Here is an 18,991-nt window from a genome sequence, read left to right on the forward strand (position 1 = left end):
TGATCCAGAATAGGAGGCCAGCAATTTATGGGGTCTGGTGCCACCCACAAGGTAGGAGCAAGGGCAAGGCAAAAAGGAATGAACAGATCTATCAGAGCACAAAGGACATGATGAGGGAAGAGGCTGTTCAGGCAAGGAATGGGGCAGTTGAAACCCCACCACTGTTTCAAATGTGTTATAAGCATGCAACACCAGGTGGCACTGGAGAGCAGAGAAATTTCTTTGCCATTTTCCATAACGTTCCCCCCTTTTTTTGTTATAAGAATTTAATTTCTGACTTATTTATAGTGGTCCCACCCACCCCCATCCCCCCGTATGTAGATCCACCCTATGAGGCTCATTCCTGCAAGCTTACAACTATTTCATTTTGAGACTTTTCCATGTATCTGGTATAAGTTGCTATAACAATGGTGCACCTAGTTGCTGCCTTTCACCTGAATGGGATTTAGTTTTGCTTTTCCCCTTTCAGCTTTCTAACATAAAACAAATGCTGACTACACAATTTGCAATTTCAACTTTTTCCATCATACTTGGTCATAAGCCTGTGGCAGTTGGTGGGATAGGTCTGGTTACCCGACCTCCTGTCATCATCACAGATGTGGCATGTGTGGAGGGATGAGGGGTCAGTGTGGTACAAGTGCACCAGCAGAGCCACTCCGGTGTTCTTGCTGGTGCATTTGTACCACACCATCCTCATTAACAGACACCTTGTCCCTTGCCTTCCTGATACGCAATGCCATGGCAGCAATGGGAGGCCAGGTAAGCAGCGCTGCCCCAACAGCCATTGCTGTATAGTGTATTTGTGTTTAAATGATAATAGTTATTTCTGAATTTGCATCTAGGCATGCTAATTTGTATCCTATCGTGTCCCCTTTTTTGGCAATGGATACCTTATGTGGCCTGCATGTAAGGAAAAGATATACAAGACAATCATGGTGAAACTTTGTTGCGTTGTCCAGGGGTGGACTTTGGTCTTTCAGTTTTTAGTGGCACTCTGTGCAAGGCCATCATTTGATGTGTCCCCCCCTTCACCTTCCATTCTGCACAGGCACCAGGGTGGGGGAACCAGTCGAGCTGCCCTAAATCCACCTCTGCATTGTCTAGTTCAGGGGTCAGCAACCTTTTTCAGCCGTGGGTCGGTCCACCGTCCCTCAGGCCATGTGGTGGGCCGGACTATATTTTGAAAAAATAAAATAAAAAATGAATGAATTCCTATGCCCCACAAATACCCCAGAGATGCATTTTAAATAAAAGGACACATTCTACTCATGTAAAAACACGCTGATTCCCGGAACGTCCACGGGCTGGATTGAGAAGGCGACTGGTTTGTTGATTGTTGCTCCCATTCACACCAAGGGAAGAGGAAAGTGGAAGCAATTGACCAAAGTGCAGCCACACATTGCAAAGAAGCCATAAAGTGTATGGCAGGGTTGCCAGTCTGGGTTGTCCCTACCTATGGGCTCCTATGAAAGACTGCAGGTGCTGGGTAGTTTGTGGCATAAACCATGGCTTATTGTTATATTTGAAGGAAGTTAATGCATGGTAAACTGACTTAGAAGCAGTTTTTCTGGTTTAATGCTTGTTTTTGGCAACAAGGTAGGAATCTATCCAAGCCAATCAACAGATGAACCATTTGACTATAGTTTAGCCCACAAAAGCTTGTGCCGTGCTATGCTTTTGTTAGAAAGCTCCTTGGCCTAGTATTAAAATGTGGACTTTTAAATATTGTATTCATAACCAGCTTATGGACACTCATTTGCAATTTAGGCAATCTTTTCCCTCACCCCCACCCAGAAGCGGCTATTTTAAAAAGAACGTGGGAAGTAATCCATAAGCTGTCTATGAACAATATATTATTTTTTCTCAGTGTAACTTTGTGAAATCATGTAGTCCATTGGAAATGAAAACCCCATGGAAAGCATGGTAGAAATAGAAATCAGCAGTTGGTGGAGGGTTGTTTTTACTTAGACAGTTTGCTTCTGCCCTACAGCTGGGGGGAAGGCAGCAGACAGGCCGTTTGGGCAGCGCAGAGCTTCAGCTCTGAATGCCCAGAGACACACACTAGTTGCTTTGAGCATTTCAATGGTGCTCCAGCTCTCTTAGCTTCACCTGCAATATCAGGGGAATGCAGCTTCCCTGAGTTGCTTCCTGCCTGCTGATAACAATTCCATCCTCAGAATGCCATTTTGTTCTTTCACTAGCCTCCAGTTCTGATATCCAGCCCACGGGAGAATATGAGCCACAAGTTTTCTATGAAATTGTACAAATGTGTAGTCATTGCAGCTGTAAGATGATTAAGAATTTGGGAGAGGTGTAAATTTTCACAACTGGAAGAATAGGTTTAAATGTCTTTGACAACAAAACCATCAAAGATCCCGTGGGATGCTCAGTAATTGACCTATAGAAAAGACATTACAACCTGAAAAAGAGAAAATGCATGTACTTTTGTAAACAAAAAAAATCTTTAATAAAAATCATTTTTTTTAAAAAAGCACACAAGACCTGGTTGCTGTGTAAGCAAGTAAGTGCCTAGATGGGGGACTTCCTCAGGTGTGACACCTTGGGTTTCAGGATGGAAATTGGTGGGATATACATAGACAGGAAATAAATAAATCTGCCTTATTCACCTTCCTTGCCAAATCAGCTTTGTACAGGAATTTGTTTTAGGGAGGGAGGAAAACTGCCTGCTTCCACCCAGGGGTGGAGGAAACTGCTTGGGCACCTGGGGTGGCGCGCCCAGGGGTGGGGTGAGCTGCTCATAGTGACAGGGCCTCCAAAGTCTGCCTGCCTTCTCCCACTCCGCCGCCCTACAGCTGGGGGGGAGGCAGCAGGCGGGCCGTTTGGGCAGCGCAGAGCTTCAAGCTCTGGCACCGGGGGGGGGTGGAGAGCAGGTGGGGGTGGGCTGGCACACATCCTGGGGGCGTGGTGTGGTGCCTGCAGGGGCGTGTACCCAGCACGGGCGGGGGGTGCAGCCACGATGGCACCCCACCGGGATCGCGCTGCCGGGGGCGGTGCACTCCCCCCACCCTCCTCTTCCTCCGCCAGCGCTGGAGGCCTGACTCTATAGTGCATATCATGCATCAAAGACATGATCATTTGCACTGCTGTCTGTCTGACACATCCCTCCTCATGCATGTGGAGGGAGACCTTTTGGCACCTGCCAGCTCTTCCTCATCCTCTCTGGCCAATGGTTAGGGATGGTGGGAACTGTAATCTAAAATATGAGGAAGGCACCAGCTTGGGGAAGGCCGATCTATTAAATCCATGGTTTATAGTTATGCACCTTTATTTCTTTTTCCTTGGCAATATGCATGTGTTGTTTCAATAGAAGTGGATACTATTACTTGATAAATTAAATTGAATGTTTTGTTTATCCAAAAGAAACATGTTAAGCATTGCTCCAATTTCGCAATACAGATCTCCAGACGGATCAAGTAAGGCATACAAAAATGTATATGCTTGAGTATGCATAGAAATGCATGCATTAGTGAAAACGGCATACAAAATGTATTAAATTGGGGATAATTGCTTTTGGAAAATACGTCTTTAGGCATGCAACATATATTAGGAGAAAATTACACTAGAAAGCTGATTTCTTTTTCTGAGGACCTTTTTCCTTTTTAAAAATTTGCAAAGAGTCACATTCACCCATCCTGATAATAATATATATTGTTGTCTGGGTCATGCCTACATAGCTGTGCTGGGGAGCAGGTGTTGACCAAACTGTAGCGGTCACTTGGCTAATTGTTGCAGCCAAATCTTTCTTTTTTTCATTGATCTAGAACTGCCCCCTTTCTTCTCCTTATTTCTGCTTCTTGACACAGTCCTTTGGCAAGCTACCAGCCCTGTTTCTGTTTCAATTTTCTTTACTTTCCCTTTTCACTTCTTTGATCCTGTCAATTATGGAGAGAATGCTCATCTCTGACTTACAGATTGCATGAATGGGAATAAGATTGCTGGTAGGTTTCCTTTGCCGCTGTGGATTTTGCAGGCAGAGAGAAAGGAATGTTACCACAGCGCCCCCCCCCAATAAATAATCATTTTAATAAGCTTTTTATTATGTGATAAAATTGTTCTGGAGTTTTAAAGGTAATAAAGTGCATCAGTGTTTTCTGCAAAGCAAAACAGAACTATTTCATACACATTGGAGCTCCCATTTAGAACATTTTAGTATTTAAAAATTGACTACAGGTCTTTCCTACTTCTCTGTTAATATTAAATTAACAACCATTTAATATTCCTTTAAAAAAATCTGCCCAGAACTTGCAATCAACAGAAAAATTCTTTTTGGTTTTTTCTCTTCTTTCCACCTTATTAAAATGAGGGCTGTTTTCTACTGTTCTTTAGTTATAGTAAGAAACCTTGCCACCTTTGGCTTCTGTGATCATGACACGAGTTTAGAATTTGGTACAAGATCTGGAATTCAGTTTTAATAGAGAGAAGGCTACTGAAAGTCACCCTTGAGTCTGAAAATGTGGGGGCTGTTCTTGTCAGTTATGCCTAGAACCAGGTATGGGTAACATCATCATTCCCTTTGAACTGCCAGGCATAGCTTAGCTCTTCTATTAACCCCTTAACCCGTTTTTCCAGTTGAAACATTGCGTGTTTGCATGCACTGTAACTGCATTTGTGCATGATCCCTGGTTTGTGTGTTTATTTTTCTCCGTGCCTGAATTCTGTCGTTCCTGTGAGCTGCTAATGGTGAGCTATGTGAAATTACCCCATATTATGCTCCCTGTGAGGTAGGTTTGGCTACCTACCCAGTCAAAGACCTGATCTACACATGCATGTTCATGTGGTACAAGAAGTTATATTCCCCAGGCTGCAGGTGGGGATGCAAACAAACAAACATCACACATCAAAGATATGTTAGCCTAGCCTGGTTTTGTATTTTCAATTTTATTTGAATTTATTGCATAAAAAATGTGATTCCCACCACGAGCATTGTGTATCGAAAGTGGTACAGTCCATCTTACCACCTCACATTCTGCTGTGTGTGTCGATCACTTCTGTCCAGGACTCAATCTAGCACATCAGACTAGCTTATCACAGTTGCCTCTCCTAAGCTCCTTCTTTCTTCTGTTGCTTCGCCCAATATTGGAATTCAGATGGTAAACTCCTCAGAGAAGAGACATGACTCTTTTTGCTGAAGTTACTCTGTAAAGAACTATGTATATGGATAGCTGGTCGTAATAATTGATAAGATAAAATGAGAAGAAACTGAAGTTTGACTACTTTGAGGGGAGGGATTTAAATGCTCTTTATTGATTTTATTAAGTATTACAACTATTCCATTCGTTGTTGAAAAGAAAAGAAAAGAAAGAAAGAAAGAAAGAAAATCACGAGAAACACCAATACATGATAAAAAGATTCAACATCATGTCTCCGATACATTAAATCACAAATAAATAACCTTCTCATTGAATGTGACTTCCATCCACCTCACTGTAAGTCCTTTCTTCCTTCTTTAATCGAAACACATTAAAGATTTTACTTGGGAACAATGTTTTTTTAAGTACACTCCCACTCTTTTTTAAACTTTTGATTTGTTTTATTCCTAATTATTTCTGTCATCTTTGCAAGTTCTAAATACTCAAATAGTTTCATCTGCCATAACTCTTTCGTTAGAATTTTCTCTCCCTTCAAAAGAGAGAGATCCGGCATTTGCATGGTGGAATCTGCATCTTCCTCCAAACTGAGTATACATATTCTTCCCACTGCGGTAGGCAGGTAAACAGTGTTTCCATATGCTCTGTGACATCACAGTGTCACATTGTGCCAGAAGTGGTTTAATCCTGCTGGCCACATGACCCAAACACCGGCTCCTTCGGCCTGAAAAGTGAGATGAGCGCCACAACGCCATAGTCGCCTTTGACTGGACTTAACCATCCAGGGGTCCTTTACCTTTTTACCTACATATTCATCCAACCCATGTTGCATTTTTAGACTGTAAATATGCAAGAGCAAGTCCTGTGTCATCAGATGCAACCATTCCAGAATAGAAGCGAAGTTAAGCTTTGCCTTTTATGCTGGGCTGTGTCTGAGCTTGTCCCATATGGATTCTTTTTCAATGTGTGTCTGGGAGATAGACGACCATAATTTCAGATTAAAGGTAAAGGGACCTCTGACCGTTAGGTCCAGTCGCGGACGACTCTGGGGTTGCAGTGCTCATCTCGCTTTACTGGCTGAGGGAGCCAGCGTTTATCCGCAGACAGCTTCCGGTTCATGTGGCCAGCATGACAAAGCCGCTTCTGCCAAACCAGAGCAGCGCACGGGCTTCCGGTCGGCACCAGCGTTCAATGGCGGTCTCCTGCTGAGCTCTGCTCAGGGAGACTACTCCGCGAGTTCGGGTCCGACCGCTACGGCGAAGCGGGGACCCATAAAATCACAGGCGCGGAAGCCTGTGAACAAGGAGACTCGGTGGGCACCTGAAGCGCCCCCCGTTACTGTGAAGGAGCCTTTTTAAAGGCTCCGGAGCGGCATCGGGTGAGAGCGCGGTGCTGAGAGTCGTTACCCAGCCCGTGGAGTGAAGCCGCGTCGCCATAACGGAGAGCGCCGATTCCTTCCTGACATTTGGATTTACAAATTACCCGTGAGTAAGATTGGGAAACCGCGGGGTTTTAAAGGAAGAATGCTAAAATTTGGCTGAAAACGGGAAAGAGCTAAAATAAGGAAGTCTGCCTTTCCCGGACTGCATGACAACTAAAGCAACGACATACAAGCTGCAATTGGACGGAAGATAATTTTACTACTATTTAACCCTGACATTGAATTTGAACCTCCCCCCTTTGCAGCAGGAGAGGGGGGGGGAAGAATTTGAACCGGTATTACCTGTCGGAAAGAGGTAAAAGGAAAAAGATTTTTTCACTGTTTTAAACCCTTGGGAAAGGACTGCTTTAAAAGAAGAGCAAGTCACTGGGACTGGAAACTGTCATCTGAGATTAGATACAAAGTTGGTGCATGGTGAGTTTGTTACAAAGTTGGAACTTTATTTGCTACTGTTGGGAGTTTGGCTGAGGATACAAACTGACAGTTCCCTTAGTGGAAAGTTACTGGAAGAGTTGTAGCCATTTTTTTTTCTTCTCTTTTGTTTCTCTGTACCTTGAACTGTGAGCTGCTCCCTCTAGAGGGCTGAGGGAAAATTTAAGGTGTAAAGAGCAAACCAGTGGAGTTTTCCATTTGGAAATAATTCCTGTGGGAACGACCTTGGGACATGAGTGGCCAAGAAGATGAGATGAAAACAAGAGCTAAAACAAAAATTGCACAAAAGAAAAGAGGTTCTATATCAGGCTTAGCCCCTGCAGGTGCAGAAGGGCAGGAAAGAGGGATGGAAACAGTGACACAAGCATTATTAAAAATTAATGAGTCCTTAGAAGCTTTGACTAAGCAAGGCACAGAAAATTCCAAACAATTAACAGAGCTATCAGAGAAGTTAGATTTGAACACTAAAAGTGTTGCATCTAATACAGAGACTATAAATAAATTAATTGAAGAAAATGTTGTAATTCGTAAGACTGCTGAAGAGGCAAAAACCATAGCACAATCCACACAAGTAAAGTTAGAACCAGTTTGTAAAAAACTGGAGGAGCATGAGGCGGCCCTGTCTTTAATGGAACTTCAGAGAAAGGAGAGGAACTTGAGATTGAGAGCTGTCCCAGAAAGAGAACAGGAGAATTTGGCAGAGTTCCTCACAAAAGAATTCTCGGAATTTTGGCAAGTAAGTTTGAAAGAGGAGGAATTCAAGATAGTTACGGCCTTCAGACTGGGCAGAAGACAAAATAGAAAGAATCCAAGGGACTGCCTGATAACTTTAAGATCTAAGGAGGAGAGAGATAAAATATTAAACTTACAATATCAAAGATCTTTGGAGATTGAAGATTCTTTTGTGCAGATTTATAAGGATATTCCTAAATATATCTTGGAAGTGAGAACCTACTATAAGGACTTGACCACTCTGCTGAAGAGGAACAATATAATATACAGATGGGAGTACCCACAAGGCCTGTCTTTTAATTATAAAGGGGAAAAAATCAAAATTAAAACAGTGCAAGATAAAGAACAGTTTCTGGACAGAAACCAAGAGGACCTCGTGAAGGAAGTGGTGGACCTGACTACTGAGACAAAAGACTTAGCGGACATCTCGAACTTGTCATTTGGACTTCAAACTTTAACAAAGGAAGAACAATTGCTGGGAGCTGTTGGGGGAGTATCTAAGTAAACAACAAGATGGCCCTACAATTTTTAAGTTGGAATTGTAACGGTTTGAACCTTCCCAGAAAAAGACGTGAGGTTTTTCATATTTTAAAAAAAGAACAATTGGATTTGATTTGTTTGCAAGAAACCCACGTGACTAGAACACATAGAAAATTACTTGTTAATAAAAGATTGGGACAGGAATTTATCTCATCAGACAAAGTGAAAAAAAGAGGAGTGGTGATTTACGCCAAGGAAAAATTGGCCCCTAAGTTGATGTTTAAAGACGAACAAGGAAGATACCTGGCAATTGAAATACAAGTCCAAGGAGAAAAATTATTGATAATTGGGATTTACGCTCCGAATGAAGGGAAGTCAGAGTTCTTTAAGAAATTACATGGGACATTAATGGACTACATGGATTACAATGTAATTATGATGGGAGACATGAATGGAGTGGTCTCTATAAATATGGACAAAGCACTAAGACAGGTGGTTTCTAAGGATGGGAGACTACCTAAGACTTTCTTTGAAATGACTGATAATATGGATTTGATTGATATTTGGAGAACAAGAAACCCTCTGGAGAGAGAGGGAACTTTTTTCTCTGAAGCAAAAATGACCTGGACTAGAATCGACCAAATTTGGGTAACTAGTGGGATGGCACCCAAGATAAAAAAAGTGGAAATCTGCCCAAAGACTTGCTCCGACCATAACGCTGTAAAGATGGAAATGAACATAACAACAGCTGGTTCCTTCAGATGGAGGATGAATGACTCCCTATTTAGAGATGAAGAGGTGTATAGAAAGGCCCAGAAAACTATCAAGGACTACTTTGAGATAAATCTGAAAACAGAGGTGGAGAAAAGAACAATTTGGGACGCAAGTAAAGCCGTTATGAGAGGATTCCTGATACAGCAGAATACTTTAAAAAAGAAGAGACAGAATGAAAAGAAAGATAAGATTTTGGAAAGAATAAAAGAAGGTGAAAAGAAATTGAGATCAAAGCCAAAGTCTCATGAAATTTTAAGAGAAATAAAGTTCTACCAGAGACAATATATGGAATTGATGAACCAGGAGATAGAATGGAAAATAAAGCAAATGAGACAAAAGACATTTGAATCGGCAGATAAATGTGGGAAACTTCTGGCATGGCAACTGAAGAAGAGACAAAAGCTGAATATGGTTACAAGCTTAGAGGTTGAAGGAAAGAACATTTTTAGGCCAAATGAGATTAGAAACTGCTTTCAGAGTTATTTCAGAAAACTTTATGCACAAGGGCCGGTGGAGGAAAAAGAGATGGAAGAATTTCTTAAAAAATATGGATTACAAAAAATATCTGAACAAAGTAAAGTGATTTTAAACCAGAAAATAACTGAGCAAGAAATAGAGGGAGCCATTCAAAATATGAAACTGGGAAAATCTCCAGGACCAGATGGACTGACTTCCAGATACTACAAAGTTTTGAAAGATTGGCTGATTCAACCGTTTAAGGAAGTCTGCAATGAAATTTTAGAGGGGAAGAAGACACCTGAATCGTGGAAAGAAGCATATATTACACTTATACCAAAATCTGAGACTGAAAAGAGCCAGATTAAGAACTACCGCCCTATATCATTGCTTAATGTGGATTACAAAATTTTTGCAGACATTTTGGCAAAAAGACTGAAGAGGGTTTTGGTGGGTGAGATTCATAAAGACCAGGCTGGCTTTCTCCCGGGAAGACATTTAGCTGATAATGTGAGAAATATAATAGACATTATGGAGTTACTTGAAAATAATATTAATACTAAGGCAGTATTAATATTTGTGGACGCTGAGAAAGCCTTTGACAATATCTCTTGGAGTTTTATGAAAAAGAATCTCAAAGGAATGGGGGTAGGCCAAGGTTTTGAGAATGGTATAGGTGCAATTTATTCTGAACAAAAAGCAAAACTAATTGTAAATAACGTGGTTACTGAAGAAATTGCTATTGAAAAAGGGACACGACAGGGGTGCCCAATATCCCCATTACTTTTTATAACTGTTCTGGAGGTCTTACTAAATATGATTAGAGGGGACCAGCTGGTAAAAGGGATTCAGGTCGGAGCTAAACAATATAAGTTGAAAGCGTTTGCAGATGATTTAGTTTTAACTTTGCAAGAGTCAGACACTAGTACTAAAAAAGTTTTGGAGATAATACAAGTTTTTGGTCGAGTAGCAGGTTTTAAGCTAAATAAACAAAAAACAAAGGTACTGGGAAAGAATTTAACAGTGGAGGAAAGAGAGAAGTTTCAGAGTGAAACTGGATTAATGGTAGCAAATAAAGTGAAATATCTAGGGGTTAATTTAACAACTAAGAATGTGAACTTATTTAAAGACAACTATGAGAAATGTTGGACAGAAATTAAGAAAGATTTGGAAATATGGTCAAACTTGAGACTTTCCTTGTTAGGCCGAATTGCTGTTATTAAGATGAATGTTTTGCCAAGAATGTTGTTTTTGTTTCAAACATTGCAGATTGTGGACAGAATGGACTGTTTCAAGAAGTGGCAGAAAGATATATCGAGATTTGTCTGGCAGGGCAAAAAGCCCAGAATAAAATTTAAGATACTAACTGATGCAAAAGAAAGAGGGGGGTTTGCCCTGCCGGATTTAAAATTGTACTATGAAGCAGCAGCTTTTTGCTGGCTGAAAGATTGGCTACTTCTTGAGAACACAGACATTTTAGACTTAGAAGGGTTCAATAATAGATTTGGTTGGCATGCATATATATGGTGTGACAAGGTAAAAACTCATAAAAGTTTCAAAAACCATATTGTTAGGAAAGCATTATACAATGTTTGGATTCGCTATAAAGATTTGTTGGAAAATAAAACCCCTAGGTGGTTGTCACCAATGGAGGCCAAGGAGGTTAAAAAACTTAATATGGAATCTAAATGGCCAAAATATTGGGAAATTGTAGAACAAGAAGGTGAAAAGGTGAAATTACAGAGTTATGAAAAACTGAAGTTTAAAGTTAGAGACTGGCTTCATTATTACCAGATAAATGAAGTTTTCAAACAGGACAGGAAAATTGGCTTCCAGGTGGAGAAGTCAAAGTTAGAAACAGAATTGTTAGAACCCAATACTAAGAATCTGTCTAGAATGTACAATTTGCTGCTGAAATGGAATACACAGGATGAAACGGTTAAATCAGCTATGATTAAATGGGCACAGGACATTGGTCATGACATCATGTTTGCTGACTGGGAACAGTTATGGACCACTGGTATAAAATTTACGGCATGTAATGCCTTAAGAGAGAATATTATGAAAATGATTTATAGGTGGTACATGACTCCAGTCAAGCTTGCAAAAATTTATCACTTGCCCAATAACAAATGCTGGAAATGTAATGGAACTGAAGGTACTTTTTATCACCTTTGGTGGACGTGCCCAAGGATTAAGGACTTCTGGGAAACGATATATAATGAAATTAAGAAGGTGCTTAAGTGTACCTTTCATAAGAAACCAGAGGCTTTTCTCCTGGGCATGGTAGGCCAATTGGTGTCAAAGAAAGATAGGACGTTTTTTATGTATGCTACAACAGCAGCAAGAGTTCTACTAGCAAAGTATTGGAAGACACAAGAACTACCCACACTGGAAGAGTGGCAGACTATGATTCTATGATTTCCTGTTTTCCAGTCTCTATCTAGGCAGCTCAGATTTGCAGGCAAAGCTGAATTTCATTTTGAAGCAAAAAGTCATGTCTTCTCTGAATTCCAGCAAGCTCTGTAACTAATCCTAATGCAATAGTTGCCCAGCTATGTAATGAATAGGGTTTCTTCTTCTTCTTCACCTTTTTTCAGTAAGCAAGTTAATAGTGCAGCCATAATGTGGGTCTCCCTTTGATGGATCTGAATCTGATGTACAGTCATACTTCATACTTGCTCCTTGTTAATATTACTCAGGTATTTACATATCCTCTCCCATGCCAATTTCCTTGTCCATGGATGCAAGTCAAACATACATACCAAATGTTACAGGGCGTGGAATAAAAATAATAAAAATCATGTTGGCTAAATGGAGAAAAAAATTCTGAGAGTTCCACACACACGAAACAAGTAGCAGTCCATACTTGTGGCACAGGAGAAACAACCCTCAAAATTCTCAGGCAGTATAATCCCATGCATGTTTATCTGGAAGCAAGTCACACTCTGTTCAATGAGGCTTACTCCATAGTGAGTGAGTTGAGGTTAGCAGCCTTCATCTTTGTGTACTTTTAGACATGCATCTGGATTTGTAGTAGTGCCCTACAGGGGTGATAAACTGTGTATCTGATTGTAAATCTCTTGAAGCCATCTACCAAGCTGCATTCATTTTCAGAAATTAATTTTTAAAATAAGCAATTGTTTCTGCAGGCAGCAAGTGAATTCCATCCCACCCATATTTTACAACACCACTGCAAATCATTCCATTTAAATCCATAGTCAAGTCTGCATCATTATCCCTACATTATTGTCAAAACAAAAAAATTTTTTCCTTCCAGTAGCACCTTAAAGACCAACTAAGTTAGTTCTTGGTATGAGCTTTCGTGTGCATGCACACTTCTTCAGATACACTGAAACAGAAGTTGCCAGATCCTTCTATATAGTGAGAAGGTGGGGAGGGGTATTACTCAGAAGGGTGGTGGGAATGGGTGATTGGCAGATAGCTGTGATGAGCCTGTTGACGACTCTTAACGACTGCAATAGGTCTTACAGGAAAAAGCAAGGGGTGAGAAGGTGAAAAATGGCTTTGTCATGTATAATGAGATAAGAATCCAATGTCTTTGTTCAGACCAGGTCTCTCCATGGTTTTAAGTTTGGTAATGAGTTGCAATTCAGCAGCTTCTCTTTCCAGTCTATTTCTGAAATTCCTTTGTAGTAAAACAGCTACTTTGAGATCTTGTATAGAATGTCCTGGGAGATTGAAGTGTTCTCCTACTGGTTTCTCTGTCTTGTGATTCTTGATGTCCGATTTATGTCCGTTTATTCTTTGGCGTAAGGTTTGGCCTGTTTGTCCAATATAGAGAGCTGAAGGACACTGTTGGCATTTGATGGCATATACAATGTTAGACGATGAGCAATTAAATAGTCCCGAGATGGTATGTGTGATGTTGTTGGGGCCAGTAATGGTGTTGTCCGGGTCCTTGGGATCTTTGTTCTGAAGTCAGTGCACCACAGGAGGCGGGGTGCTTGGTCCTGATACTCATTGCTGCTTTAGTAAACCATGTTTGGTTATGAACCAAGTTACCAACCAGCAGAGCAGAAGAGAGTATGAGTCATTAAGTATATTTCTTTATTTATATGGTGCATCTTAATGGTTGCAAGAGAAATGTGATTTTCTCTAGTTAACTTATGCATGTTTTTCACTACACTTGATGACTCATAGATATATATGGGAAGAAGAAAGCTTTGCATCTGAGCTGATATGAGACCTATATTTCTGGCATTAGATCTGTGTTGGCCTATTCATACCGACCTCACCACTTGATTCTGCATTCATGAGTTGGTGAGCCCACCTGTATAAATAAATTCTTAAGGTCACAGTAGAAGCAACCTCGCCGCCCACTTTCGCTGTAGGGCAAGAGCTTTTCTTTCTTCCTGCCTTGCTTTGTGCCTCTTTAAAATGTTTCTCACACTAGCTGGGTGTGCTGACTTTTGACTTTTGCCTGACATCTGTGAAGTGGGGAAAGGGTCTCAATGGCGGTGGGCAGCCTGTGGTTGGACTACAGTTCTCAACAACCTTTATCATTGGCTTTGTTGGCTGGGGTTGTTGGGAATGGAGTCGAGCATCATCTGGAGGGCCACAAGCTCCCTATCCCTGATCTAAACCGAGAGCTGTGCATGGGGTGGTATAGGCAAGCCCTCTGTGTGTCGCAATAAATGCTTTGAGGTTTATAAGCAGCGTTTTCCTTCTAGGAAAAAAAGTGCTGGTACTCATCATGAAGTTGTTACAGCAAGTGCCACAGTTTTAGCCAGTGCTTTTCTTCCAGAAAAAAAGATGCCGGTACTGTACCCTTGAGTACCCTCCAGTAAAAACAATGTTATAAGTATTTCTATATAAATACAGCTCACCAAATGAATATAGCTCACCAAATGAATCCTCTTGGATTGTATGGTTACATTCAGGATCCTACACTTCCCAATATCCCCAGCTAGGTGTGATCTCCCTATGTAACCATACATATGTATGTAAAAAAAAAATCACTACTTAGACCTTTAACATGGTAGATAATGCTTTCTCATCTTGTGCACCTACTTTTTAATGAAATAGCACTGATGTTCACTGTAAGAATTTCAGATATGTTTTGTACAGCAAAAATGTAAACCAATATTTCATGGTTTTAAAAAAATATCCACCCAGCAATAATGTGTCAGTGATGAAATATTCAACAGCATTAAATTCCTGTGCTAATTATCTTCCCACAGTTTAGGCAGGACATTTCACTATTCATTTTCTTTTACAGTTTTGTAATAAAACCTTCATTTTGCTTCACCAAGGCCCTACCTCAAAAGCCTGCTAAACAAAACGTTGTAAACTAAGCCAAACATAGTCAAGTGTCTATAATAAAGGGCTCTATTTGGATTTATTAGGCAAAAATAAGAGGAAAGCTTTTGCAGGAACAGATATGGTGGATTTTATAATAAAACCAATATATCCAACCAGCTAGTATGTATTTCCCCCTACATTTTAGAGCTGTGAGGTTAACCCCGCTCTGGATCACATTGTTGCTTGTAAACGGCCACATTTTTAACGATGCCTTTTCTTCTATAATTTTGCACCTATAAAGATTTGACTTCTCAAATGTCAGATTTTACCTGGATCATTCCAATTATGTATACTTTAGCATGTACAATCAAAGCCATCAAACCTTTTCTTCTTATGAATGGACACATCTGGTGTATGCTGGTCTACAATACAACTTACATCTGGTGCTCAGCTTTTATAATTTGGGGACTGGAGGAACAGGAAATGGAGTTATGCTCCCCTTACAGTATGAGCGAAGAGCAGACAACAAAGCCAAAGGTGTTGTGCCCGGTTGTGTATTTGTTTCTTAAAACTATATCTCACCCTTCCATTGAAAAACTCTGAAAGTACCGCTTTATGACTGGTAGAAACAATTTGATAATGCCCCCCCAAACAAAAAGTGGTTTTGCTGTCCTGGAGCAAAGGCAGAGTTGGTGCCAATTTTGTTTTCACTGTGAACTTTCTCAACAACAGCTGATGATGGGAGGGGTGCATGTGCTACTGGGTTTACAAAAGTCCAAATCCATAATCCAATTGATCCAAATTTCTTTAAACTGTTGGAAGCTCACCATATTCAGCAAAAATGTCAAGATTGTAATGTAACCTTCATACTTTGAAATAATTAAACACATTTGAATGTCTCTGGCATAACAAACACGTCCCATAAAAATGGTGCTACTATCAGTCATAGCATCAACTGATTCATGTTTCCTCTCTATTTGTAATTTGTTGTCTTTCTCTGGAAGAGAATGACCAGCAATCTCTCCACAATGATGATGCTTCAGCTTCATGACATGTTCAGCTTTTGTTCCTTTACACCACTTGCCTGAAAACAGAGGAATTTTATTATTAGAAATATTAGAAATCTTGCATATTATGTATAAAATTAGTCTGTGGCCTAGTAGAGTCTCATATGATTCATTAAGGGTGTGTGAAGGTTTTATGGTCATATTTGCAGGGACTGGACTAGAAGACCCTTGGACCCCTTCCAATTCTATTTCTGTGATCTTGGGGGGTGGGGTCATATTGACGTATATTTTGCTCTAGGATGCTTAGTTTGGTCAGAATTGAATATACACTTCCAGAGTTAACGCTAAATACGGTACATTACTTCTGGTAAATGAGCCACCAGATCTTCTGGCCATGAAAATTTGTGTCCTACCCATGTACTGTCTGAAACCAAAGGGGCATATTAGTTGCCAGATATAAAATTTCTTTCACCTCTCCCACCCCACTAACAGTATTCCAATTTTGAAGTATTTCATTCTAAACATCAAAACCCGTCTTAAAAATAATTTGTTAGTTTTTTGTTCTTTACTAATTCTGCCTCCTTAAAATTATATTGAGGGGTTCCCATCAATAATTAGAAAAAATGGCAGGTAATGGGTAACGCTTTGCTGCGTGATTCGTTGAAAGTGGCTAGACATGATTTGGCAGCAAACTAGAGATTATGTATAAGCTAATAATGGCTTTACCTCCTTTGTTGGACTCCTTTCCTTCTCTCTTAGGAAAAATTTTCCTCTTTCTCCAACAGCTCATCTCCAAAGAGCCTAACAGCAGTCGAGCCATTGAAAAGCTGCAGTCAGAGCACACCAGCAGACAACAGCACATGGAAGACCTAGAGGCAAGGCTAGAGGTCAGTGTCTTTCAGTTTGCTGGTAATTGCATTCCAGAGTTACTATAAAGCAGAATTTGCAGAGGCAGATGGACATTTCCATTTAATTTCCCTGTATGATTTTTTTTCTACGCCTAATGTTAAATTGTTTCACAAAGATGTATGAATGGTTGCTCACCCCCTTTCCTGGGTGGGCGATGGTTGCAGATATATTGTTTGGAGAAAGAGAAAAATCACAGTTCAGCTGTAGATTAATGTCTCAAAATAGAATTAGTCTTTTAAAATGACATATTTTATTAAATGTAAAAATCAGTGCCCACAATCTACAAATGTATTTGTGATGTTTGAGGAGTATTTGAAATCCTGTGGAAAGCTTTATAGTTGGCTGTAATTCATTTATTAAATGAATTAATTTATTCATTCATTTAGTAAATGAAGTAATTCATTTATTAAATATATATAATTCATTTATTAAATGTACATCTCACCCTTCATCTGAGGATTACAGAGCAGTGCAGTATAAAAACACAAATACATAATAACAAATAGAACAAAACAATAGCACCCCATCCATCAGATTTGTGCTCACCTAAATAGGTATAGAATATACATTTTGATGACAGGAGGAATTATAGCAAAACCACAAGGTCAAGCAATGTGAATGTTTAGGATATATTAGAGTAAGGGTAATATGTGGTTTTTTATATGTTGAGTAACTTAATGTCTTGTGCTATTTCATACAGTTTTGGGTGTTGTTTATTTGTTTCATTATTCTCAACATTCCATTTTGTGCTCTGTGTGTGGACAAATCTAGTCTAGTCCTTATTGGAGATGGATGGATGGATGGACGAACGGACTCAGTTCCAGTGTGGAAGTAATCCAGGCCAGATGGATGTCTTTAGCCCTGCAGTGAGCTGATTTTTTTCTTGCTTGGTGATCACACAGCAAAAGAGAGGGCATTTCCACCCTTTAGTCTGACAACATAACAAAAGTATCTGAAACAATGTCAGGCTTTGGGGAAACAGCTTCCTCCCTTCCTTGGCCGTGGATAAGCAGATCAAAACAAAAATAGTCGCTTACCAGTTAAAGAAATATTTAATGTTCACAGTGAAAGAACAAAGACCTTCTCCATCCCGGAGGAAAGGTGCTCCCAATTAAGGTTTCCATCCACTTCTCCCCTGAAACACCCTTGTCACTTGTCTGGAAACCTGATCTCGCAACCATTTGGCCTGTGTAGCTTCCATTTCTGCTCTCCTTGACCTTGGACTGAGCGCTTGGACACTTTCCAGTGAAAGGGAATCTGTTAATTCTCTCTCTCCCTGTTCTTCTCCTAGATGTTCCCCACTCAGTTCCGCCCAGCTGTTGTCTTCCAAACTATATCCCTCTGTAAACCACTGCTCCAAATCTATACTGCTCCACTGCACCTGGGCAGCTTCAGTTTCCTGGTCAGGAGCAGGGGGAGGGGGAGGCCCCCACCATTCTTCATCAGAGTAGCTCTCAGCCTGGTCTCTGACACAATAAATAAAATATTGAAAAACACACAACTTAACTGAACTATTTCTACGTAAATCACCAGATACAAAAACCAACAGCAACACCTTCAACCAACCCCCCCCCAAAACAACACCCGCCCCCAACACACTTCTCCAGTCATTAACCAGAATACTGGCAGTTGGGAGAAAATTTTCCATCCATAGAATGGTAGTAGCTGGAAGGGGACCTCAGGGATTAGTACTAGTAATAGTATTACTACTATTTATCACCTGCAGGTCATAGTGTGGTTCACAACATAAAAATACAAAATGAAAGCACAAAATACATAATAAAGCAAAAGCAAAATCTGTGCAAAAAGACCTCTTAATGAAGAAGAGACCACCATCTGCCAAGGCAGTTGGTTCCATCCTCAAACAGCTCATGCCTTCAATAAGTTCTTCCGTTTAGTAAAAGTTTTCTCTCGTCTACCAACCTGGCACCTTCTAGATGTTTTGGATTCCAACTCCCAGCAGCCCCAGCCAGCTTGGCTGTATCAGCTGATGAGAGTAGCAGTCTAAACTACATGGACAGCTTGATGTTGGCAAAGAGTACCCTTGAACAGGGCATCCAAGACTGTGGTTCATGGACCACCATTGGTCTGTGAGTTTCATTCAGATGGTTTGCAGCATGTCCTCATTAAATATTTATATTGAATTTTGCTTTTTTTATTGCTTCTTTTAGTTCTTATGTTGTATCCTCTTGTACTGCGGTTTGCATTCTATGGAATGCAAATTGTAATACAGTAAAATGCAATATAAGAAACAAGAGCAGCAATAAAAATACAATTAAAAATCATATAGCATTTAGCACAGAGCATTGCAATTGCTGCAGCAGGCAAAAAAAGTCAATAGGAGGTCTGTCAAGACCTTCATAATTTTTCAAGTGGGAAAATGGTGT

At 40.3% G+C, this 18,991-nt stretch overlaps 1 protein-coding gene across 5 annotated transcripts in view; it reads left to right on the forward strand.

Annotated features, from left to right (window-relative positions):
* Positions 1 to 18,991, forward strand: part of LMNTD1 (lamin tail domain containing 1) — a 267,223-nt gene that overhangs the window by 38,214 nt on the left and 210,018 nt on the right. For all 5 annotated transcript variants that reach the window (XR_008332541.1, XR_008332542.1, XM_053406837.1 and 2 more), the window contains exon 2: positions 16,481 to 16,582. Coding sequence is in view for 3 of the 5 variants with exons in the window: in XM_053406837.1 (XP_053262812.1) it covers positions 16,481 to 16,582 (102 nt within the window). In the remaining 2 variants the exon portion in view is untranslated. The remainder of the gene's footprint in view (positions 1 to 16,480; positions 16,583 to 18,991) is intronic.

The sequence above is a fragment of the Podarcis raffonei genome, chromosome 10 (assembly GCF_027172205.1).
Source record: "Podarcis raffonei isolate rPodRaf1 chromosome 10, rPodRaf1.pri, whole genome shotgun sequence".
NCBI lineage: Eukaryota > Metazoa > Chordata > Lepidosauria > Squamata > Lacertidae > Podarcis > Podarcis raffonei.